The 26,754-nt window shown below is 43.2% G+C and overlaps 1 protein-coding gene across 1 annotated transcript in view; it reads left to right on the forward strand.

The window, feature by feature from the left end:
• Window positions 1-16,164, forward strand: part of SGCD (sarcoglycan delta) — a 192,580-nt gene extending 176,416 nt beyond the window's left edge. The window contains exons 5-6 of the mRNA XM_063930051.1: window positions 2,636-2,759; window positions 11,836-16,164. Coding sequence (XP_063786121.1) covers window positions 2,636-2,759; window positions 11,836-12,009 — 298 coding nt within the window. The 3' untranslated portion in view covers window positions 12,010-16,164. The remainder of the gene's footprint in view (window positions 1-2,635; window positions 2,760-11,835) is intronic.
• The last annotated feature ends 10,590 nt before the right edge of the window (window positions 16,165-26,754 follow it).

Genomic DNA, 26,754 nt, shown 5'->3' on the forward strand with positions numbered 1-26,754 from the left:
TGGCGATGGCAGAAGCCACAAGGATTCTCCGATGGGCGGAAAATCACGTGATAGCACTGTCAGCAGTGTTCATTCCGGGAGTGGACAACTGGGAAGCAGACTTCCTCAGCAGGCACGACCTCCACCCGGGAGAGTGGGGACTTCATCCAGAAGTCTTCCAGCTGATTGTAAATCGTTGGGAAAGGCCACAGGTGGACATGATGGCGTCCCGCCTCAACAAAAAGCTAAAAAGATATTGCGCCAGGTCCAGGGACCCTCAGGCGATAGCTGTGGACGCTCTAGTGACACCGTGGGTGTACCAGTCGGTTTATGTGTTCCCTCCTCTTCCTCTCATACCAAAGGTACTGAGGATAATAAGAAAGAGAGGAGTAAGAACTATACTCATCGTTCCGGATTGGCCAAGAAGGACTTGGTTCCCGGAACTAGAAGAAATGATCTCAGAGGACCCTTGGCCTCTGCCTCTCAGACAGGACCTGCTACAGCAGGGGCCCTGTCTGTTCCAAGACTTACCGCGGCTGCGTTTGACGGCATGGCGGTTGAACGCCGGATCCTGCTGGAAAAGGGCATTCCGATTGAAGTCATTCCTACGCTGATAAAAGCTAGGAAGGATGTGACAGCAAAACATTATCACCGCATATGGCGAAAATATGTGGCTTGGTGTGAGGCTATGAAGGCCCCAACAGAAGAATTTCAGCTGGGTCGATTTCTGCACTTCCTACAGTCAGGAGTGACTATGGGCCTAAAATTGGGATCCATTAAAGTCCAGATTTCGGCCCTGTCTATTTTCTTTAAAAAAGAACTGGCTTCACTGCCTGAAGTTCAGACGTTTGTTAAGGGAGTGCTGCATATTCAGCCCCCTTTTGTGCCCCCAGTGGCACCTTGGGATCTCAACGTTGTGTTGGATTTCCTAAAATCACATTGGTTTGAGCCACTTCAGACCGTGGAGTTGAAATATCTCACGTGGAAAGTGGTCATGCTTTTGGCCTTGGCTTCGGCTAGGCGTGTGTCAGAATTGGCGGCTTTGTCATGCAAAAGCCCCTATCTGATCTTCCATATGGACAGGGCAGAATTGAGGACTCGTCCACAATTTCTCCCTAAGGTGGTATCAGCGTTCCATTTGAACCAACCTATTGTGGTGCCTGCGGCTACTCGGGACTTGGAGGCTTCCAAGTTGCTGGATGTAGTCCGGGCCCTGAAAATCTATGTTTCCAGGACGGCTAGAGTCAGAAAAACTGACTCGCTGTTTATCCTGCATGCACCCAACAAGCTGGGTGCTCCTGCTTCAAAGCAGACTATTGCTCGCTGGATCTGTTGCACAATTCAACTTGCACATTCTGCGGCTGGACTGCCGCATCCTAAATCAGTCAACGCCCATTCCACGAGGAAGGTGGGCTCTTCTTGGGCGGCTGCCCGAGGGGTCTCGGCTTTACAACTTTGCCGAGCTGCTACCTTGTCGGGATCAAACACGTTTGCAAAATTCTACAAGTTTGATACCCTGGCTGAGGAGGACCTTGAGTTTGCTCATTCGGTGCTGCAGAGTCATCCGCACTCTCCCGCCCGTTTGGGAGCTTTGGTATAATCCCCATGGTCCTTACGGAGTACCCAGCATCCACTAGGACATGAGAGAAAATAAGATTTTACTCACCGGTAAATCTATTTCTCGTAGTCCGTAGTGGATGCTGGGCGCCCATCCCAAGTGCGGAATTCTGCAATATGTGTATATAGTTATTGCTTAACTATAGGGTTTTTTGTTCTGAGCCATCAGTTTAATGAGGCTCAGTTGTTGTTCATACTGTTAACTGGGTATAGTTATCACAAGTTGTACGGTGTGATTGGTGTGGCTGGTATGAGTCTTACCCGGGATTCCAAATCCTTTCCTAGTAATGTCAGCTCTTCCGGGCACAGTTTCCCTAACTGAGGTCTGGAGGAGGGGCATAGAGGGAGGAGTGCACACCAGATGTAGTACCTAATCTTTTCTTTAGAGTGCCCAGTCTCCTGCGGAGCCCGTCTATTCCCCCATGGTCCTTACGGAGTACCCAGCATCCACTACGGACTACGAGAAATAGATTTACCGTGAGTAAAATCTTATTTTAAAAGTATAACTTTCTCAGGTATATCCTAAATGGTAATCTCATATATATATATATATATATATATATATAATGTATATATTAATCTCTCTTCAGCAGAGAGTCTTAAGAAAAAAATGAGGTAGTTATTATGATTCCTGTCTGGCTGCACTGAAGACTGTGCCTGACTTTGGATCCATGCAGCTATCTGTTTAGAGTTTGTATTCTTTTCATGTTCTCATGGTTTCCTCTGGGTGTTTCTTCACATAGCCCAAAGGCTGATTGGCATCTGTTTCATTTAGACACGGCCTGTGTGTGTGGGCCCATGATCTGTGGTAGCCCTACTGGGGCAGGGTGTGATGTGCATAAACCAGTTCTGCATGTACAGTGCCTTGCAATGTGTTGGCTCTATAAATAATGTAATTAGAAATAAAAGATTTGCTCGTATAATGCTAAATTCTACATCCAGAATGTGATTTGACTTTGGCCTTTATTTGCACGTCTCAGCAGTCACTGCTGGTGCTGGTGTGTGATGCTTGTTAATATGTCTTACCTGCTTTAAACAGGCTGGAATCGCCAACAAGGACCTTGATAATGGAGGCACCAAAAGGCATTGAGATAAATGCAGAAGCTGGCAGTTTGGAGGCATCTTGTAGAACAGATCTACGCCTAGACTCTACAGACGGAGAGGTATTCTGCAAATACAAAATGTTTTTGTCGGAATTAAAAAATATGTATAAGTTGAAACTTTTAATAAGAAACTTTTTAAAGACATAACTTATAGGTCATATCATTTATCTCTGAAAATCAGGCCACAAAGTGCACATCGTGTAAATCAGCGTAGTCATTATTTACCAGATTTCCCCAACATTTAGTGCTTGGCTTCCAGACAGCTGCTGTAAGGAACGTACATGGGGACAGCGCCTGTCCCCATCCATGCCACATTTTATCTGAGCTGCACTCACTGCTTGGTGAAAAAAAATAGCAAAAGTTGATCTTGTGGAGCTGATTAGTCAGTATAAAATGTCTTCATCACATGGCTGATTAGGTCTATTTAACACAAAATTAACTTTGGTTTTAGCTATACTTTAAATGCTGAAGTGCAACCTTACTGTTACGGCTTGTGTTGTAAAAGGGCAGCTCTGCACCATTTTGCAGAGGTAATTTCCATGGGATAAATGTGCGTGCAGACAGACACAGCTGTATTTATACATGCAAGCAAGTGTGGTTGCACTCTAGTGCCCAAGTGGTTGTCATTGTGAACCTGCTGACGGTTTGAAGATGTCAACCTATTTAATTTCGGCAGTGTTAACCATATCAACGATCTGGTGTCAACATTCTGAATGTCAACATGGCTATGGACGACCATTCAACCGTATACTGTTCAATTCTACTTCAGCCTGAGTTTGCATAGAGATCCTGAGCCTTTACATTGTAAAAAAAACAAACAAAAAAAAACAGTCAAGTAAAAGTGCTAAATTGGTCTGTGCCCTGGCCCTCATTCCGAGTTGTTCGCTCGGTATTTTTCATCGCATCGCAATGAAAATCCGCTTAGTACGCATGCGCAATGTTCGCACTGCGACTGCGCCAAGTAACTTTGCTATGTAGAAAGTAATTTTACTCACGGCTTTTTCATCGCTCCGGCGAACGTAATGTGATTGACAGGAAATGGGTGTTACTGGGCGGAAACACGGCGTTTCAGGGGCGTGTGGCTGAAAACGCTACCGTTTCCGGAAAAAACGCAGGAGTGGCCGGAGAAACGGTGGGAGTGCCTGGGCGAACGCTGGGTGTGTTTGTGACGTCAACCAGGAACGACAAGCACTGAACTGATCGCACAGGCAGAGTAAGTCTGGAGCTACTCTGAAACTGCTAAGTAGTTAGTAATCGCAATATTGCGAATACATCGGTCGCAATTTTAAGAAGCTAAGATTCACTCCCAGTAGGCGGCGGCTTAGCGTGTGTAACTCTGCTAAATTCGCCTTGCGACCGATCAACTCGGAATGAGGGCCCCTGTTGGTAAATTTATTAATGATTAAGGTGACAATGTTTGTTCTTCTCCATTACACACCAGAAGGGTATGCAGTGTCTCTTACACTAGCAGAAAGCTCTCCACCAGTTAGCAATGCGGTGACTAACAGCACAGAGTTAGTACAAAGCAAGAAGAACACCTCACACTGGGTCAGATCGATTAAGCCTGGAGAAAGGATAAAGAAATGATAAAGCAGTGATAAATGCAAGGTGATAACGCACCAGCCAGTCAGATCCTGTTATTTCTGCAGCGGGGTACACTGTGTTCCACAGGGAATACATTGGGGTGTAGAGATGGATCTTGATCCAGAGGCACCAACAGACTAAAGCTTTAGACTGTCCGAGGATGCATTGCGGGGCCTCCTCTATATAACCCCGCCTCTAGGCACTGTGAGCTCAGTTTTTAGAGTTGGTGTCTGCATAAGCAGGTCACTTAATGGGGGGGCTGCGCTAGGCAGCCCTGAAAAAGCTACTCAGAAGACTTCAAGGGCTGCAGCACTTCATATGTCAGTGTGACATACTGTGCTGCGGCTCCATCACCTCCCCAGCGGCGTTGCATACTCCCGCTGGCTCTGTTCCTGGTTACTTGCGGTGGAGGTGCTCCGGTTTCTAGGCACACCACCGCAGACGCTCTCCTGGATCGTGTGGCTGCTTCTAAGGGAGGAGGTAAGAGGGTCCCCCAGGTGGGACCCACCATTAAATCGCATTCCAGTCGCGGTCTCAGGAGACGGACGGCGACGCTGGCGTGGACACTGTGGCTGTGCAGGGACCCCACTATAGCCACCAGGACAGGGGAGCACAGGTCAGGTAATATATTATCCATGTTTAATAAGGCTCCATAGGACCCGGTGGTGAGGACCAGCATAGGGGATAAGCCGCTTGACCTGTAGCCCCTCACTCAGCTCCGGGCGCCATCTACTGCTTGTGTTCCCGCCCTGGAACTGCCTCACACTCTCCCTCACTCCCTGACTGAGACGCTAGGCACCATCTTCTCACAGTAGGTGCGACTGGTCTCCGGACTGCAGGGCAAGGTCTCCTCTGTAAATCCGCATGATTTATCAGCGCTGTGATTCTACAGACTTAAGTATTCTACATGTCATTTTAAGACAGCGTTAGTTAAGAACAAGTGTACTTCTACCAGAATATATTGTACGAGTATTCTGATATATACATTCGGTCTCATATATATATATATATATATATATATATATATACCAACAAATAGAAAACCACAGCACTCGCCACCCCAGAAGCAGGGTGCAGTATCCGCACTTGCCACTAATAGGGTGGGGTGCATGTAGCCCATGGCCACCTACTCAAAATTATAGAAACAAAAAGTTCAGCACTCACCAAAATGAGCTCACTTATCCTCACAACATCAATGAATAAATGAATAAATGATGGGGGTTTAGTTAGTGAATTGGCCAATGCACGGAAGCCTGCACACCGCCCGCCAAGGTACCCCACCTTCATGCAGGTACTACACTATCACAAAATCATAAAAATTAAAACCTGACAACTGTATCACATAATATAACTGCAAATATGCCCACTAGGTGTAAGGTGTACCTGCCATGAACTGCATGGCTAGTCACCTGACACTTGCTGATAAATTACTAAAGGGCAGCTGACACAGGTTTGTTTCTATATATATATATATATATATATATATATATATATATATATATATGGAACAAACAGTCACCGGCACTCCACCTTGTAGAAGAATTGCCTCAAGTGCCATCCAACCATGTTAGACATATAATCACACTCCAAACGGCGGCACTCCTTGATGACTTTTATCAACGCAGAAATGAAGAGACAAACGCCCCAGTCAGTTGTTAACGTTTCAGTGTTTCTGATGAAAGTTGAAAAACTGAAACGTTAACAACTGACTGGAGCGTTTGTCTCTTCATTTCTGCGTTGATAAAAGTCCTCAAGGAGTGCTGCCGTTTGGAGTGTGTGTGTATATATATATATATATATATACACACACACACATACACATACACACTAGTCCAGTGCAGTTTTATTGTCTTACTAAAATAATTATCTGCATTGTCACTGTGACTGTGTGTGCCTGTATCTGCTGTGTGAATTTTACTTTCAGTGTATCACAAGCTATAGCTATCACTGTATTCTGTACCCTAAAGGACTAGGTGCGTCAGGGTCTCATATATAGTGCTGCACAGTATTCACCGTTAAGTGTATTCTACTGTGTACTCAGTCACCTAATACCGGATTTATTTGCTGGTGTTGTGTACTGTGTACGCAGTCACATAGTACCAGATTTAGACGCTGGTGTTGTGTACTGTGTACGCTGTCACATACTAAGGGATTTATTCGCAGGTATTGTACTCTGTCTGGCTGTATCGTACTCATACGCTCTGCGGTTACATTCACTAAAATGACTAACAGAAAGGGCGGGAAATCCATGGACGCTCCTGTATCATGCAGCGCATGCGCCAGGTATTTACCTGAGGGGGAAGCTTTGAGTGATGGTCTGTGTAATATGTGCCATACATCTCACAGTCAGTCCGCAGCTCCTGTAACCAATCAGAGCCACCTTGGGCGGCATTTTCAAATATGCTTAATACGCTGGTGACATGCCTTACGCCCCCTATGGTGCTCTCCTGTACCATTGCAGCCACATATTGTCCCTATGGTAAATCCGCCCTGGGCGTATAATCTGTCTACCCAGATACAATAATTGAATCAATCTCTGGTTAGACAAAAACCTACCCCACATCCCTCCACGGTCAAGGGGTCATCTAAGCGGGCCGCCTCCTCACAATCAACTAATATCTCAGATGATACTTCTGATGAGGATGGGGAGTATACTGATCCGTCAGACACTGATACAGTCGCTTCTAATGAGGAAACTACAACGCAAGTTGATGTCCCTGACCTAGTGGAGGCTATTAAGCTGATTCTACAAATCGATGATGATGTAGATCCCACTACTGCGTCTAAGAAGCCTGATAAATTTAAATGTCAGAAGGTAACTAAAGTTATCTTACCGCATTCTGACCATTTTGTAGACATACGTTAGGAACCCTGGTCTTCTCCAGGAAAGAAATTCTCCATGTCTAAAAAGAAGCTAGCTCGTTATCCTCTCTCTGCTAAGTTGGTGGATTCCCATGTCACCCGTCTTGTGGTGCCATCTACTCTGCCTGTCACCTCACTGAAGGAACCGACAGATAAGCGTGTCGAAGGATGCCTGAAGTCTATTTATTCCCTTACCAGTGCTGTACATACAGTAGACCCACTATAGCAGCCTCCTGGGCCGCAAACGGAATTGAAGCATGGGTTCAGGCATTAGAGGAAGAGCTGCCTCAGGATGTATCTGACATGGCCAGACATTATCTGTCTCATATTGTCACCGCCTCCCACTACATTTAGGAGGCGTCCTCTGAGGCAGGTGTAATGGCGGCCAAGGCGTCGACTACGTCCATCCTGGTTCGCCGAATTTTGTGGTTGAGGTCATGGAAGGTGGACCTGGACTCCAAAAAGACCTTGGAGGTACTCCCATTTAAGGGAGACATCCTATTTGGGGAGGATCTGAATAAGATTGTAACTGACTTAGCGGCTGCTAAGACTGCGTTTCTCCCAAATACCAATCCTTCTGCACAAAAGGCAAAGAGTACCACTTTTCGTTCCTTTCGACCTCAAGGGAAAGCGAAAGGTCAGGCATACCCGAGACGAGCTTGTGCTCCCAAAACCACTAAGCTCAAAGCAAAACAGTCCTGGGCTGCCCGTCAGCCTGCTTCCAAACAAGACAAGCCTGCTACATGACGGGGTGGGCCTCCCCCTTGGGGATCTCAGGGTGGGAGGCTGACTTCTGCAATTCACCCAGGTCTGGTTAAAGACCACTTCAGACGCATGGGTGTGAGAAGTCATCTCTCACGAGTATGCAGTCTTTCAAAAGACGTCCCCCTCGCCAGTTCCAAACGACGGTTATTCCTTCGGACTCATTGAAGGAGCAAGCTCTACACCTGGTTGTGCGTTCCCTCCTGGATACAGGAGTGGTTGTGCCGGTACCCCTGTCTCAGGGAGGCGGAGGATACTACTCAACCCTGTTTCTAGTTCCGAAACCCAATGGGTCTTTCCGGCCTATACTCAACCTCAAATCACTGAACAAATTTGTGAGAGTGTCCAATTTCCGTATGGAAACGCTGCGCTCAATTGTACTGTTTATGGAACCCGGAGATTATATGGTATTCCTGGATATACAAGATGCTTATCTGCATATACCTATTGCCATTTCGCATCAGTAGTATCTGCGGTTTGCTATAGGCAACCTTCACTATCAGTTCCAGGCTCTGCCGTTTGGACTAGCCACAGCACCTCGGATCTTCACCAAGGTTATGGCAGTGATGACTGCTTATCTCCGTCATCAGGGAATCAGGATCCTGTCATATCTGGATGACTTGCTGATCCTGTCAAACTCCCAGGATGTCCTCCTCAGTCATCTGCAACTGACGGTACACTTCCTACAAGCCCACGGGTGGCTCGTCAACTGGAAGAAGTCCTCGCTGGTCCCTGCTCGGAGCATGGTGCACTTGGGGGCACTGCTGGACACCCACAGCCAAAGACTGTTTCGGTCTCCAGAGAAAGTCCTGAAACTCCAGGACAGTATAAGATACTTCCTCTCTTACCCAAGAGTGTCGATACACTCGGCGATGCAAGTACTAGGCCCCATGGTGTCAGCGTTAGACTTTGTAGAATACGCTCAATTTAATTCCCGCCCTCTACAGAGGTTAATCCTTTCCAAGTGGGATGGCCTGCCTCATCGGATCAGGTCTCAAATGATCTCCTTGACACCGGAGGTTCGTCTGTCACTGAACTGGTGGCTACAGGACCAACAGTTGAGCAGGGGCCGTCCCTTCTGGATCCTCAACTGGGTCCTCCTGACTACGGACGCCAGTCTGAGGGGTTGGGGTGCGATGCTGGAGCAACACTCTCTCCATGGTCGGTGGACCAAGGAGGAATCTCTCCTCCCAATAAACATTCTGGAATTTCGGGCAGTGTTCAATGCTTTGACTCTTGCCCTGCCTCTGATACAGAACAGGCATGTTCAAGTACAATCAGACAACGCCACCATGGTGGCTTACATAAATCATCAAGGCGGCGCTCGAAGCCGCATGGCAGTGATGGAAGTGTCAAAAATCCTTTGTTGGGCGGAACACCATCTGCCAGCAATATCGGCAGTGTTCATTCCGGGAGTCCTCAACTGGGAATTGGACTTCCTCAGTTATCAGGATGTGCACACCGGAGAGTGGAGTCTTCATCCAGAAGTCTTTCAACTCCTAGTGGACAAGTGGGCCTACCAGATGTAGACCTGATGGCATCTCAACACAATCACAAAGTTCCGGTCTTCTGATCAAGAACAAGGGATCCTCAAGCAGCGTTCCTGGACGCACTGGCAATTCCATGGAACTTTCAGCTGCCCTACATATTCCCTGCAGTTTCACTCCTGCCCAGGGTACTACGGAAGTTCAAGCAAGAAGGAGGAATACTACTTCTAGTCGCTCCAGCGTGGCCCAGACGGCATTGGTTCTCAGACCTGCAGGGTCTATTGATAGAGCGTCCTCTTCTACTTCCTCAGCGCCCAGACCTCCTCGTTCAGGGCCCTTGTGTAAACCCGGACAGACTAGCTTTGACGGCATGGCTCTTGAAGCTTCACTCCTGAGGGCCAAAGGTTTCTCCGAGGCGGTTATCCAAACTATGTTAAAGGCCCGCAAACCGGCTTCTGCGCAAATTTATTATAGGGTCTGGAATTCTTACTTCACCTGGTGTGCTGCTAAGAATTACGATGCTTCCAAGTTAAGTACGTCCAGACTTCTGGCTTTTTTGCAACAAGGCCTGGATTTAGGACTTCGTCTGGCCTCCCTCAAGGTTCACATATCTGCCTTGTCGGTGTGGTTTCAGAGAAAAATTGCGTCTATACCTAACGTTCATACATTCACTCTGGGCGTACTGCGGATTCAGCCTCCCTGTGTCCCTCCTGTGGTTCCATGGGATTTGTCTGTTGTACTGAATGCCCTACAAGAGTCTCCATTTGAACCTCTTGAGTCAGTGGACCTTAAATGGCTCACAGCCAAGGTCCTTTTCTTATTGTCTATTGCCTCTTCCAGGAGGGTATCGGACTTAGGCACTTTGTCCTGTCGTCCACCGTTTTTGATATTTCATTGTGACCACGCAGTTCTCCGAACTCGTCCTGGTTATTTGCCTAAGGTGGTGTCATCTTTTCACCTTAACCAAGAGATTGTGTTTCCGGCCTTCATCTCTTCTGACTTGTCCTCCAAAGAGCGGTCTTTGGATATGGTAAGGGCTCTCCGTGTTTATGTGGAGAGGACTGCTTCTATCAGGAGGTCAGATTCCCTTTTTGTACTTTTTGGTTTCCACAAACGTGGCTGGCCTGCGAATAAGCAAACTTTGGCCAGATGTATTAGAATGGTGATTGCACAAGCTTATGCGCAGGCTGGGCTACCGGCTCCTGCTGCTATTAAGGCCCATTCTACTTGGTCTGTTGGACCTTTTTGGGCGGCCCGCCGTGGCGCAACCGCAGAACAATTGTGCAAGGCGGCTACGTGGTCCTCAGTGAACACGTTTATTAGGTTCTATGCCTTTGATACTTCCACCTCCCAGGAGGCTTCCTTTGGATGCAGAGTTCTCATACCCACTAAGGTGCGTCCCTTCCCTTGAGGAACTGCTTTAAGACATCCCTGATGTATTCCCTGTGGAACACAGTGTACCCCGCGGCAGAAAAGGAGATTTATGGTAGACTTACCATGGTTAAATCTCTTTCTGCGAGGTACACTGGGTTCCACAGGGCGTCCAACCTGACACACTTAGCTTCTTTGGGTTTGTATGACATTAGCCGCTGGTCCCTTATCCTGCAGTGAGAACGTGGTTCTATGTGACTGACATCTGCCTTCTCTTTTACTTGCTTCTGCATTGGACTGGTTAACTAAAACTGAGCTCACAGTGCCTGGAGGCGGGGTTATATAGAGGAGGCCCCGCAATGCATCCTGGGACAGTCTAAAGCTTTAGCCTGTTGGTGCCTCTGGATCAAGATCCATCTCTACACCCCGATGTATTCCCTGTGGAACCCAGTGTACCTCGCATAAAGAGATTTAACTATGGTACTGTAAGTCTATCATAAATCTCCTTTTTTCAGATCCGTAATGACTGGCTGGTGCGTTATCACCATGCACTTATCACTGCTTTGTCACTTCTTTATCCCGTCTTTGGGCTTAATACATCTGCCCCACTGTCAGTATTTAGAGACTTGGAGGAACTGCCAGTGATAGGTGATTATATCACCTAATGCTTCCTCCTGAAATCAGTTATTCAGCAGCACAGTGACGGGTAGGTGGAGTAGTTTGAGCAGAAGTGAGCTTGACGCCAGAAGGTGAAACATGATTCTATCCTCACAGTTTGGGACCAAAGGCATCATGCAAATTCGGAGGTGATAAAAACTAGTTCTACTATCTCCTTGTTGGCCAAAAGACAAGACTTTTCCATTTAGTGAGTTTCCCTGGATCAAACCAAAATCGAATGGTTTTAAATTTTTTTACTTTTTGGTTCCCCCATATGCCCTTCACAGTAGCATCCACAAGTCACGCAATCACAATGGTGACATAGTGGTATATCGTGTATAACTGCACCAATTTCTACATAAATTAATCTTCTATTATTTTGTTCTGTCAAATAATCATCTTTTCTTTTGCAGATCCAGTTGAAAGCAGCTAACGTTAAACTTCCACAGCTGCCGCGGGGCTCGTACTCTGCATCTGTTCCCCGTCAGAACGTATTTGAGATCTGTGTGTGCGCCAGCGGCAAATTGTTCCTGTCGCAGGCGGGCAGCGAATCCACCTGTCAGACAAATAACAATATCTGTCTGTGAGAGACTGGCTCGCCAAACTCCAAAGACCAGGAGTCCAACTGTAACCAGACACAGGAAGCCTCAGAAACAATGTGTGTGTGTGTGCGTGTGAATATATACAAATATATATAGCTATATATATCTGTAAATCTATTAATCTCCCATGGAAGAGATGTTTCAGTGCCAGGAGCTCAGGGTGACCCTCAGCTGTCTTCCCTTATGCATATACAGTGTTCCATTTTCCTACTAAGACTCAGAGGTTATATAAAACCCAAAGAAACATGTCCTCATTTGTCATAGAATTAGGCCTGAACTTAAGTCTCAAACAAAATCCTTCTAGTCTAATAACTTCTTTCCCCCTCTTGAACCATAATATTGGAGTTTCCTAGTCTATGGAACATATGTGACAGAGCCACTATCATTGCACAGTTACACTTTGCTATAGTATGGTATGTTCGGGATCCCGCCTGTCGGTGTTCCGACAGGTGCCGGGATTCCGGCTCCGCTTTTCTGATTGGTGGGATCCTGAGCGCCGGGATCCCAACTACATCCCGTGTGAACCTTGTGTGGCTGATCCCCGATCTAATCCTAGCCAAACTGGAATGTGATTGGAATTTGGCAGACATTGACATTGTGCAGAGAAAAGGATATAGGTCTTGGTTTGTTTCTTCAATGAAGCAACAACAGGTCTCAGTTATTACAAAATACTCACTTTCTAGAATGTCAAAAATATATTTTTACGACTAGCAACAGGAGTTTCCATGTTTTTAATGCTGGCATATGGGCCGGATGAGTTGGGGATCTGGAATCTACAAACATTTTTATCTGACCGTTGTATTAGTTTGACTGGTCAAACTATCCAATGATTTATTTAATAATGGATTTATTTTTAGTAGTTAGGGTCCTGCCTTGCTGGGATTGCGCCCAAGTCAGCAGCAGGACGCGGGGTATGTTTTTGTAACAGTAATCTGCAGTATTTGTAGCCCGGTCCGTACATCTATTTCTCCAGGCTCCTGTGTTGATTGCTAGCAAAACCACTAAGACTCCTACAGTATGTCAGAATTATTTTTATAATAGAAATAATCACATTATTGTATGATATTTTCACTGGCTGCTGTACAATACAACCACTGTATATATATATATTTTTTTTTTTCCATTAGCGGTCACAGTATGTCGGCTAAGTATTCTTACACTGTGCCACTTGAACAATACAGAAGAATTAGACTCAGCTTAGCTAATGAAATGCAGAAAAGACTACCACATTTTTATTTTCTGGTGGCCAAGGACATTTTCTATTTCATCATCTTTTATTTTGAATTGAATAATGTGTGAGAGAATGACCTACTGAGACGTAACCAACGACAGCAGTTTTGGGAGAGACACTGGAGCGACATATTCCAACGCTATTCAGCTGTACAGGACAGTTCTAACAGTGGCTTTGTGACAGACTATATTGTTCTCATTGTGTGCCATTGATTCCCATTGATCTTGGGTTGTCTCTCTTATCTCCCGAGCACCATATTGTGTTTTTAATCTCTGGTAGGCTTGTTCTGAACACAAGGTGAGCTGGGTTTTTTGTATCCTGTTTTGGTGCTTTTATATGTAGCACTCCATATCTCCCTGTAATAAACTCTACCATTCTTTCATAATGCATAAGGTCACCCGGAGCAGCATAACTAGGGTGGACACTGGACTGAACCATCTCTGATCAAAGAGGGGGAAATGTGCCTATGCCTTAAGACAATGCACTCTGCAAGGAAAAGCACAGAGGGGAAGTTTCTAATTTAACTGTTTGCTGTCTATATTTTGTTCACTTTTTGTTGGGGTTGGGGGGTGTATGTGCAGTATATGGTGATGACTGAGTGATGTGCGATTGGCGTGATTTCTTATGACAAGAAGCTATTTTGTACAACCCAATAACGTTACAGGTTACTAGTTCAGTATGCTGCTACAGACTCATTACCTGGCTACAGGGGCACTTACAGGATGCCTCATGTCATGTGATCTGATATTGGAACATAGTTAAAGTCATATGACCAGTCATTTGTATACGTTTTACCCATCCTGCGCTGTTTGCCCACTATAGATGTAATCGCCATACATTAGAGCGAACAGTAACAGTCCAGGGTTTAAGGATATATTATGTGGCTGAGCAAGGATGGTTAAATCAAAATAACTGATATACTAATTAAGTCACCTGCAGCAGAGTCTACAGTACATAACACCTTCACATATTTCTCTAACATAAATAGGAAAATAAAATCCATATCTCCAGCAGTTTATCACTGCTATAGGTGTAAACATTTCCTTAATGTCACAGAATTTCAGATGTTCACATTTATATGTGCTGTATTTAGCAGTTTGGGGAGGGGGCAATTGTTCATCACACTCCACAGGTCACAGAGGACTTCAGAGGACATGCTCTAGAAGAAGAAAATTGTATTTTAGATATGTTCTCCCTTTCTCAATGAAAAATACAGTATAAATTAAACTATATAGAACATTAAACACGTAGGGGGCGATTCAGTTGTTATTTGGGTGCCTGCCACTGGAAGGAACCCACCGGCAGCAATTCAGTTGTGCTGACGTTTGGGCGTGAGTTCATTGTGTGCTGACATTTATGCTCAGTGCTTGCTAAGGTGGCAAGCAGAAATGAGCGAAAAGTGTCCCGTGTGGATAGCCAAAAAGCACTTTTCACACTGTGGGGAGGACTTAAGTCATGTTTAAACGCTTTGTGCAGCTAAACCCAGTGCTTTTTGGTGCATCAAAAGTAATGGGTGCCCCATCGGAGCAACAATTGAATTGCTCCGATGGGCACCAATTAATGGATCATAATCAGGCCCATAGTGATACCATGGACCTTTTGGAGTGTGAGTCTTGAAGGAACTTTTGGGTGATTATGTTCCTTGTGAAGTTATGCCAAAGGTTGTAGGAATGACCTTTCTGTATGGACAAGTGTTCTCAAATAATGAGTACCGCCCACTTGCATGACATCATTCATATTGGGATGTGTTCAGTATCAGATTACCTAGCGAGGATCACCTAATCCATATACCTGCCCTGCATTTGACTAGTTGGATGGCTTTTGCATATGGCCTCACATCTGATGTGTTGGGTATAAATCAAACCAAAGACAAGGACTGATTTCTAGCGATAACGATGACAGACAATTACATCTTTTGGGGTCTGTCATCAAGCCAATAAATGACAGGTTATTCATGAATCAAAAACATTTTCGTTTGGCAGCCAGATACAGGGTTGTCTCAAGCTGTACTTCCATTTTATTTTTTAAATTAAAGCTTTAGCAAAATCATAAATCACGACAGCCACGGAAGAGTCAGAATCAGAGGCCATCTTTGCTTCATTGTTTTCTAATGCCTCATGTATACATTGTAATTGAAGCCAATAGCACATCTAGGCCGGTCTCAAAGGCTGTAATCTGCCAAACCCTTGCTACCCCCACCCCTCCAAAAGAAAGAGACCGATGACTAGATTATTACAAAAGCAATTGTTGAAATAAGTGCTGAAGTGGCATTGATAAGAAACAGCAAAACCTTCAAAACTGGGTTAATATGAGTCTTGCTTTGTTTTTGTTTTTGCAATGATCAGACTGTCCCATAAGATAATGTTGTCTAAAGTATTCACATGGGGTATTTTTTGCTATACCTGTGAATTATTTGGTGACATTATTTTGGGAGGGTAAATGTCATCTATGGTAATACAACCATAGCGTTTATGCTATGTATATTAGCATAGAATATACAGTATGTACCACAAATCCAATACATAAAAGAAATATCTAACTATCATACAGAGATTTGCTTAAAGCGGTTCTAATGCATTACGCTGCAGATCACATACTGTAGATTTCCCAGAAATAGGCTACTCTTACAGCCAGACCTATTAATCCCTTGGAAGCTGAGATTTTGCCCCCTTACATTAGTATTCTCTAATATGCCGGTCCGCCATAGTAAATGTTGGGCACTGGTACAAAAGAGGAGTGGCCATGGTGTGCGAATAAAAAATGTGTTTAATTTTATCAATCATCACTCTATGTTTTCAGTAAAGTTAGTATGTGCTTTTTTAAATATATATATATATATATATATATATATATATATAAAACACACAGTACCAGTTAAAAGTTTGGACACACCATCTCATTCAATGTTTGTTTTATTTTGTTTTTTATTATTTTCTAATTTAATACTGAAGAAATCAAAACTATGAAAGAACACATATGAATTATGTTGTAAACAAAAAAGTATTAAACAAATCAAAATATGTTTTATATTTTAGATTCTTCACAGTAGCCCCCTTTTGTTTTGATGACAGCCCTGCAAAGTGTTGGCATTTTCACAATCAGCTTCATGAGGTAGTCTCCTGGAATGGTTTTCCAACAGTCTTGAAGGCGTACCCAGAGGTGCTGAGCACTTGTTGGCTGCTTTTCCTTCACTCTGCGGTCCAGCTCATCCCAAACCATCTTAATTGGTTTTAGGTGGGGTGATTGTGGAGGCCAGGTCATCTGACGCAGCACTCTATCACTTTCATTCTTGGTCAAGTAGCCCTTACATAGCCTGAAGGTGTGTTTCGGGTCATTGTCTTGTTGAAAAACAAATTATGTTCCCAGTAAGCGCAAACCAGATGGGATGGCATGGCGCTGCAGAATGCTATGGTAGCCATGCTTGTTAAGTGTGCCTTGAATTTTGAATAAATCACCAACAGTGTCACCAGCAAAGCACCCCCACACCATCACACCTCCTCCTCCATGCTTCACAGTGGGAACCACACATGCAGAAACCATCCGCTTACCTTCTCTGCGTCTCACAAAGACACGGCGGTTGGAACCAAAAATCTCAAATTTGGACTCATCAGACCAAAGTACAGATTTCCACTTGTCTAATGTCCATTGTTTCTTAGCCCAAACAATTCTCTTCTTCATGTTGTTCATCCTCAGTAGTGGCTTCTTCACAGCAATTTGACCATGAAGGCCTGTTTCACATAGTCTCCTCTGAACAGTTGATGTTGAGATTTGTCTGCTACTGTACTTGAACTCTGTGAAGAATTTATGTGGGCTCTAATCTGAGGTGCTGTTAAGTAGCCATTTCTGAGGCTGGTAACTCTAATGAACTTATCCTCTGCAGCAGAGATTACTCTTGGTCTTCCTTTCCTGGGGCGGTCCTCATGAGAGCCAGTTTCATCATATCATTTGATGATTTTTGCAACTGCACTTGAGGATACATTCAAAGTTCTTGACATTTTCTGTATCGACTGACCTTCATGTCTTAAAATAATGATGGACTGTCGTTTCTCTTTGCTGAGTTGGCTGGTTTGTGCCATAATATGGATTACAACAGTAGTCAAATAGGGGTGTCCACTGTGTACTAGCCCTACCTCTGCACAACACAACTGCTGGTTGCAAACACATTAAGAAGGAAAGTAATTCGACAGATTGACTCTTGACAAGGCACACCTGTTAATTCAAAACCATTCCAGGAGACTACCTCATGAAGCTGATTGAGAGAATGCAAAGAGTGTGCAAAGCTGTCATCAAAGCAAAAGGGGGCTACTTTGAGGAATCTAAAATATAAAACATATTTTGATTTGTTTAACACTTTTTTGTTTACAATATAATTCCATATGTGTTCTTTCATAGTTTTGATGTCTTCAGTATTAATCTACAACACAGGTTCTCAAACTCGGTCCTCAGGACCCCACACAGTGCATGTTTTGCAGGTCTCCTCACAGAATCACAAGTTAAATAATTAGCTCACCTGTGGACCTTTTAAAATGTGTCAGTGATTAATAAATACACCTGTGCACCTGCTGGGTTACCTGCAAAACATGCACTGTGTGGGGTCCTGAGGACCGAGTTTGAGAACCTGTGATCTACAATGTAGAAAATAATAAAAATAATTGAATGAGAAGGTGTGTCCAAACTTTTGACTGGTACTGTATATATATTTTATTTCTACTGGGTATAGTAGGATTTGACACCATGCTAGTTATAGTACTGACAACAAATGTCTTTCTGTTAGGATTTGCCACATTCTGTAAAGCCATACGCTGCTAAAGCTGCACCTCCACTCAATGGCAGAACATTTATGTTTGACACGTTAACATACAATAGCTTTAGATGGGATGGAGAGTGCGAGAGCCAATCAGAAGCCACAATCTCTGTGATTGACCTGGGAATGCAGCTTTAAGGTATCAGTGCGCATAAGCAGATATTTATGGCACCTATGTGCCTGTCCTGCTTTATATGAGATTTGTTTATCAGGACTGGCCTCCTGTGTATGTCTAGCCCATGCACGCTGCTTATTATTACTGGATATGGAGAGCCTGCACAACTGGGATGGCAAACTGTGACCTCATTCTCTGACAGTTCCAGAGAAGAGCTCCAATTTATTATATTTTGGGATGAAAATACTTGATTAAGAAGAGGTTGAATAAAGGAGTACAACTACTTTAAAATAATTCAAGGGTTTAAAGGGTTTTTACACAGTCAGACAACTTTCATTTACTGGTTGGTGGGGGTTGCTGTCTAAATGCTGGCTGTCGTGATCCTGGCATTTAGGATACCGACGCCGAAATCCTGACAACCGACAGGACCGGCAGCCGGAATCCTGGTGCAACTAGGCTATTCCCACTCGTGGATGTCCGCGACACCCACAGAGTGGGAATAGATTCTGTGGAGAGTGCAGCAAGCCACCGAGCCCACAGTGTGACGAGCACAGCGAACCCCAAGGGGACTCTTAGCGCTCACCCCGCTGCCCGCATTCTGACGGATGGGATCCTGCTACCAGGATATTGAGAGCTAGCATTCCGTCCGCCGGAAAATCGTATGTATTCCATTTGTAGCCTCTTGCAATGTTTATTAAGTACAATGCTTATCTTTGTGGGTTTTCGCTAGCTAGGACTCAATTTTGCTTTGATGGACTGCACAGAAGGCAGCAAGAAAAATAAAGGGGGGGAATTCAGTTGAGGATGAATGCGAATATGAGCGGCAGTCAGCGTCCTTTACAGCATTTAGCAAAAATTGCAAGATGTCAATAACATAAAGTTGTCTGAAGGGTGAAAAAGTATTTAAAATATCTGCGTTTCTTCAGAGGATTGTGATGTGTTAAGGTGGGTACACACTTAGCGATATAGTCAACTTTATCACTACTTTTCCCCATCCTGAGCGATAAAGTTTACTATATCGCCCAGTGTGTATGCCGCCGAGCTATGCGTGGCCCTGTGGGTCGTTAACGACCTTCGGTTTCGGCCGTGCATGCAGCTCAATTTGGACTCATCGTATAAAACTGCATGTTCCGACCGGCCGCGGCATGACGTCACTGTGCAATATCATTAGTGATATGGCACAGTGCGTATGCCCGCCATTGGGCGGCCCAGCCCAGGAGGGGAAACACTAGGCAATGTCACTCACCGAGCACAACGCGTGTGTAACCACCTTTAGAGATGCATTTAAGAAATATGCTTTCTACATAGATATCTGTGCGTGTTTATCATTGATATACGTTACCAAGCTGATGGGCAGCAGGAAGTTCGCAGTTGGTGTTTTATTTACATCATGAACTGTGCTCCATAAAGTCTGATGCAGAAAATAAAACTACTTGTGTAGCCCCATAAATCTAAACTGCACATGCTCAGAGAATGAGCGGGGGGACAAATGCGAGAGTGCCTACTTTCCCAGGGTGTCCAGGAGACTCCTAAATCATGGCGCTGGGAAAAGTGAGCAAGTCTGCTAGAGCCCCCCCCCCCCTCACATCTGCAGCGTTGTTCTGCAGCAGCTGGAGTGCTACACCATGCCTAACCTTGGTATGGAGTATCAGTAACATGCCTTCAGTTCAGGTAAAATAAATGGCCCAGTATAGAGACGCCGAGTAGGAGTGGAGTAAATCGTGATGGGGAGGGCAGGTTTAGACATCTATAGCTTAATCACTTGTACAATAAACAAAATCTAGCCATAGGCGGGCCATGTCTTCACACTATAGACAGGAAGCCAGTTTATTTTCTTGACCACACAGACAGCGCAGAAGATTTAAAAATATATATTGAAAGAAATTTAGTTGAAAAAAATGAAATAAAATAAAATTGAATGTGAAATTCCAGTAACCGTTACCTGTCTGGCTTGAGTATAGGTATATAACTTTCCATGTGTTGCCATTAAAATAGCTTTTGATTTAGTTGTTAATTATGACCTGGTAACATTTATCTGAATCATGACCCAGTTTTTCTTAAAGAGACCCCACAACTACAGCTTGTGATTCTACCCATAGATCTTGGGAGAAGAACAATTGTGTGTTTATTTGTATCCTTGGGAATTTACTAAACTTGCAAATCATGAAACTCCAGCATAACACTTTATAGTGAAACAGGGTGTGCATGTTTGACTGCATGTGTGCGTGTGCCTGTGTATCCATGTACAGTAGTTCAGTCCTGCTTAGGGATACAGTTTGAACGTGATTACAAGTGTTGGCCAATCAGAATAGATTTATTATAATTTGAGAGACAGAACTTCAAACAACGTATCACTGCCTGTACAAAGAACACCAATTCCTAGACTGAAGGCAGCCAGGTTATGGGATAAACGGCCTCGATGTCAGAACTGAGCCATATGACAGCAGCACTGTCACACATTTCAGCCGAACAATGCCAATGTTTAAAGAGAGTCTTCACTTATGTGGACCTTTTTTTTTTTTTTTTTTTAATGAGTTACCCTATCCCATCTGCACCATTTGCTGTATATGGCCGATACTGGATGGGGCACAGGGTATGCAAGTGCTCGGTCTATAGCTGGCCCCAACAGCAGCATCACAAACCTAATATAATCGTGTTTGAATTAAGTTACGCTCTCTAAACATTGATGAGGTTGAGTTTGTGACTATTCATTTAAAGCCATCTGTAGCTGGAAGTCTTATTATAACAGACTCTGGGAAGAAGGCAGTGGCTACATTACCATTAATGAGTGCATCTTCCAGACAGTTACATATAGACCCTATGGGTCTATTTTGCTGGTCTAACCCCTAAAACAAATCTCATAGGTGTCTTTAAAACATGACTATTCTATGGACATAATAAGTTCAATTTCAAACTACTATCAAAGTGCACCTACACGACCGGGAGGTAGTCATTTGGTGATCTGGCCAACAGTTATTTGAGTGCAGTTACATCAGTTTGCTGGATTGTTTTGATCTGCAGTGATTTCACTTGTTCCTAATGTATTGATTGGCTGCATTCTCCTGAGTATGGCTAAGCTCACAAAATGGCTGTCTCCAGTGTACAGGATGCAGGCGACAGGTGCACTTCCAGTCTTACACCCAAATGTCCCATGGCGTTACTTTGTGTATGTCTGTGTAGTGTGTGGAATGCAAGTCTGCTTGGAGAGAGAGGAAACTATACAGCTTTTTGGGGTTGTTTTATATTTGGGTTGTCTGTGAGTCTGTACTCACTCTATGCAAAAATTTTGTAAGCATTTGCAATAATGCTCAGTATAATATTAAGATCTTTTAACTTTATTACACTTTCTGTACAAGAATAAAAAAGTGATTTGTATTTAAATGATATAAATTGGAGTCTTGTAAGACCTCTTAATAAAATAACGATTGATGATACGAATGTGACTCTTCATTTCTTACATGGATTTACAATTGGGAAACTTGAGCAATATAAAAAAGTAAAGTTTGACCGATTTTTATGCAAGATAAAATATACCACTTCATCAACAGGATATTTAAATGATGGTCTTATTATGAAAATCTCCTCAATTTTGTAGTATTTAAAGTACGTTTTAATCCAACTCTTAAAAGTGCAGTCTTCATAGATATATTTTAGATAACATTATGAACAAAAGGTCTCAATTTCTAGTCTCTTTCAGGCTTAATAGCTTGTCATTTTTCAATAGGCTGCATATAATAGGTACTTAATGGTAAAACTGATAGGAGTAAATGTATAGAACTACTATAGTATTTGTCAGAAACACCATTTGTCAGCAGTTTTTGGAGTGTGATTTAAATGTATGATGTAACTGAAGCCAAACAGGCTGAATTTTGCCTTTAATAAAATCACCCCCTTTAATTCTACAGCAAAAATAGCTGAAAAAAGAACTATTTGAAACTCCAAAGCTTAAAAGCAAAGGAAAAAAAGGAGGTAAGTGCAAAACATAATCGGATCTCCAAAAATTTACTATTTCCCCCCAAAAAGCACACTAATGGGCAAAACCATGCTGCACTGCAGGTGGGGCAGATGTAACATGTGCAGAGTGAGTTAGATTTGGGTGGGGTGTGTTCAAACTGAAATCTAAATTAGAGCAAAAAAAATAGAAAACGATGAGAATGCGCTTATTCAATCTGATATAGATTTTAATTTACAGATAAATATTAAACATCATGCATACAATACAATATCATACATTATTGATACCGGCCAGCTTCACATAAAAAAACAAAAAACATACAATAAAAAACCACAATAAAAGCTCCCCTTATATTCTTTAGAAATATGGAACTCACACTATCCATGCATTTATTTTTCTACATGAACAAATGATATGTATTCCACTGTTTTTTGTTAATAATCATTCGAACCATGCATTTATAACGTCCCTAAATTATCCACGTATCCAAATATAGGGTTAGTAGCAATGCCAAAGCTATATTGCAGCAAGCTTAGTAGCCTTTCTCACAACTTTTGTTAGTCACTGAGACTTCTTACAAAGTAACAATAACTTGTGATCTAGGAGCTATAGATCTGCAATACTTCCGAAAGTTTTTGGTATCTCCCTTGGGTTCATGAGCAAAGTCATCATATATGCACCATAGTCACTTGAAGAGGACAGCCTGCAACCACCATGGTTGCGAGAATTTCTGTGAGTCTGCCCATATTTTTAAAGCAGCAATCTTTTACAAGCAAAACCGTGCCTTGTAAATGATTGCCGCTTTAAAAATACAGGCAGACTTGAAGAAATTCCTGCACCTCGCAGGCTATTACATATTGCCCCACAAGTCAGAGTAAGGAAAAGGATGCTGCAATACAATACACTAAAACACTAACTGTACAGTAAGTGGCTTGGAATATTTAAACAAAGTGTGCAGGCATTTGCTTGAAGGTTATGCGAACCCACTGCTGGACAAGTTTATGTTCAATTAAAACACTCATAGTATTCTGGCAAGAGAAATATAACTTACATCACAATTGGGAGTATGATCCCGGTGCAGAGGAACCATTGTAATGAAATATAATGTCTAAAAAATGTTCATATTTCATAGAAGAAATCTGTTTCTATTTATATTTAAATATAATTAGTTGCCAAATCTATATAATAATGCAAGATGCCTGTCTTGCCACCAATATGCGTAGTGGGAACCGGAGCTGGGGCACGTGCAATCCCGAACCCCCCACTCTCAACAGACACAACTGCCAGCAACGAAGACAGGACAGTTATCTTGCAGGAGAGGATAGGGGGGTATCCATTTGGCAGGTCGACCCTCTTAGGTCGACAGTAACTATGTCGACATGGTTGAATGGACTAATGTTCAACACAGGAAATTTGTCGACACAGGACAAGTAAGCACATGAAAAGGTCGACATTACTTTTTTAATTAGATTTTTAACTTTTTCATACGTTACCATCCACGTGGACTACGCTTGGGAATAGTAACCTGTGCCGAGCGCAGCGGTAGTGGAGCAAGGCACCCTGCCAGCAGCATGGATAGCGAAGCGGTACACTAATTGGGGTTCCTGCTTATGTTATGGAAAAAATGACACCAAAAACAGTTCAAAAATCCATGTTGACCTATTCATGTGTCGGTTAATAAACAAGAGAGAAAAGACAACTCCTTTTTATGGGGCACTCATTAGTAGTAGTCTAAATATTAATAAAGCGCTATTTCTCCCACAACAATCCCAGTTTCTATTCATGTGTCGACCTGTCCCGCGTCGACCATTTTCACGTGTCGACCGTTTGTCCATGTTGACCAATAGTGGTTGACCTAATGACTGTTGACCTTAACATGGTCGACTATTCATACCAGAACCGGATAGGGCGACTGCCATGTACAGCAGGGGCAGGCCTATTTTACAAGTTCTCAATATAAAGTAATAAACAATAGATTCCCCTTTATACTTGAACATCAGTTGTCCCATAGAGAATTGAACATGTTTGAAAGCTCATTCTGTCCAAGAAATCAGTAACAGATGGGTTATTAAACTAGTATTATTTTAACATGAATCTTATCAATCCTAGAGACCATCGCTTCAATTGTGATTTTATGATTTTGCACAAATGTGGATTGTTCTAGCACTGGCTTGGTGTGGGAGTGTCCAGGATTGGAACGCTGGTGGACTCTGGAAATATACTTCCTTTTGTGTCTTTATCAGAGACTTTGGGTTTCCCTGCCTCTGAGGTTCGTCATTTCTTATCTAGTCCAATGCCCCTGGTGCTCTTCATAGAGCCCCATGCCAATCGAACACTTAAGCTCAAGCTGGCGGCCTCCTGGGCACACTGTCTCCAGACCTATAAGCTTCTTATAAGGTATTTGTACTGACATACACCCTACTTTCTGGGGGCCTGGGAACGTGACCTTGGCATAGAGATAGGAGTTAAAAAAAAATCAAAAATTTCAGTTGGGGCATGCTTGTTCACTCGCTGGTATAGATGTCCTAACAAACCCAGCAAAATGCATACTGGTATTCCAGACACCTGCTGGAGATGTTATGTGGCTGTCTGAGCCCCCATTCACATCTGGTGGGAATGTCCCTCACTAAGGCCCTTCTGGGACTCTGTTCTAAAACTCACTACAGGTATACTCGGCGAGGCTGTTCCTTCGGTTACTGTATTTTAAGTTTTCCATCACTTCCCTCTACCAATCTCCCACTATCAGAAATCTCTCCTTAGGCATGTCAATAATGCGACCAAATTGGTAATCCCTAGGTTCTGACGCAGGCCCTCTCCACCAAACGCTACAGAATCATTTTCTAAGATTGTATTTTAAATAGAAATGGGCGATATCACCTCCTTGGTGGGAGACTCCTACAAGCAGTTAAAAGACACTTGATCGCACTGGCTTGTTATGAAAGACTCCATTTCCTACAGAGGTTCTTTTTCTACTACTTCTCGTCTCTCTGGCACCACATGTGCCCCTACCAGGTCCTCAGCTAACCATGGTTTCCCTCTTCTGGCCCTCGACCCCTGATTTATAGCTTCTTGTTTATGCTCCTGTTTCTTCCCGTTCTACTCTGTGTAGCACCTCTATGTTTGCCTTTCCTGAGAGCTACTGTACCCCATGCCATCAACCCTATGTTTAGTGCTATTGAATCCCCCTCACCTTTTTTTCTCCATTCCTCCTCCCTACCTCTGTCATGTCTTTCTTTCGCTGGAGTTTTTTTTTGTGTGTGTTTTTGTTTTACTGTTGTCTTTTTGGTTCATTTGCGGACAACGCTGTCTTGTCTCCTGCAAATATGAGACTACGTAATGTTTATCCAAGAGGCAGGTGGCTGACTTGCTCTTTTTGCCCTCTCTTGAAGTAGTTATTGTTCTAGCCAAAATGTTTGTAATGGTTGTTTCCCAACCAACACTTTTGCTTTTTCATTTGTTTCATTTGTATTCATCTGTTTGCAAAACCAATAAAGACAATTTACACCGAAGGTGCATTTTCTAATTACAGAATAAGAAGAGTGAATTTGTACATTTGATCCCAAAATAAGGGTAGAACTGAAGCTGAAATTAATGTTGTTATTTTTTTCATAAGAAAGGAAATGTAAGCCTAATATTTGTGAATTTAGAGAAATGAACCTTCAAACCTGACACCAAAGCAAATATATCAAGTACCACTTTAAATAAAGAATGGATGGGAGGGGTTTGTTAATGCCATCTGCAAAATAACATTATTTATAGTCTGTGCTTCCAATTTCTATAATGTTGTGTTTATAAAATGTGCTAATGGTTTAACCACTTAACTGGCATGGTCATATTTCATGCAACTGCGCCGTTCCACACTGTCCCCCCATCTTTGACGAGATCCGTCCTCCAGATGTGCATAATATAATGTTTAAATATTAAACAAAAAACTTTTTCAACTTTATTCAATAAAATAAATTTTAAAAAACAATGTGTTTAACGCTTTTGAAGGGAAAAAACGTCAGTTAAGTGGTTAAGTACCAAAGCTAAATACAGATGGGGATAGAGGGACAAACCTAGCACTTCCCCTATATAATAGCAAAAGCAGGGCCGGATTAAGCCTTGTGGGTACCCGGGGCACTTAAGACAGGGGGGCCCCGATGAAAGGTGGGGGATGTATATTAAAAATTGTGCATACCTCCCAACATGTCCCATTCCTGGAGGGACAACATGCTCTCTACCTGGACTTCCTTCTTAATATATGATTGGTGTGACCAGTGTTGAACTATTTAATTGATTAGAAAGGTGTTTCAACACAGGTGATTGCAATCATAAATTAAGAGGGAAGTCCAGGTAGAGAGCATTTTGTCCCTCCTGGAATGGGTTATGTTGAGAGGTATAAATTGTGTGTATTAAATTTAAACCAATGGTGTATATTAGTTTTAACTAATAGTTTAATAATGCCTGGGTACAGTTTATAGCTCCACCTAATTGAAAGACAACTATTTTATACATTTTTCTTGTAGTGGAACAAAGACAATGTAACCTTAAAATACACACAGAAAAATAAAATAATTTATCTTGTCACATGCAAGAATAGCAGCAGCCTCTGTACTACTTACACACTGGGACAGGACTCAGGG

This window comes from Pseudophryne corroboree, chromosome 6 (assembly GCF_028390025.1).
Source record: "Pseudophryne corroboree isolate aPseCor3 chromosome 6, aPseCor3.hap2, whole genome shotgun sequence".
Taxonomy (NCBI): domain Eukaryota; kingdom Metazoa; phylum Chordata; class Amphibia; order Anura; family Myobatrachidae; genus Pseudophryne; species Pseudophryne corroboree.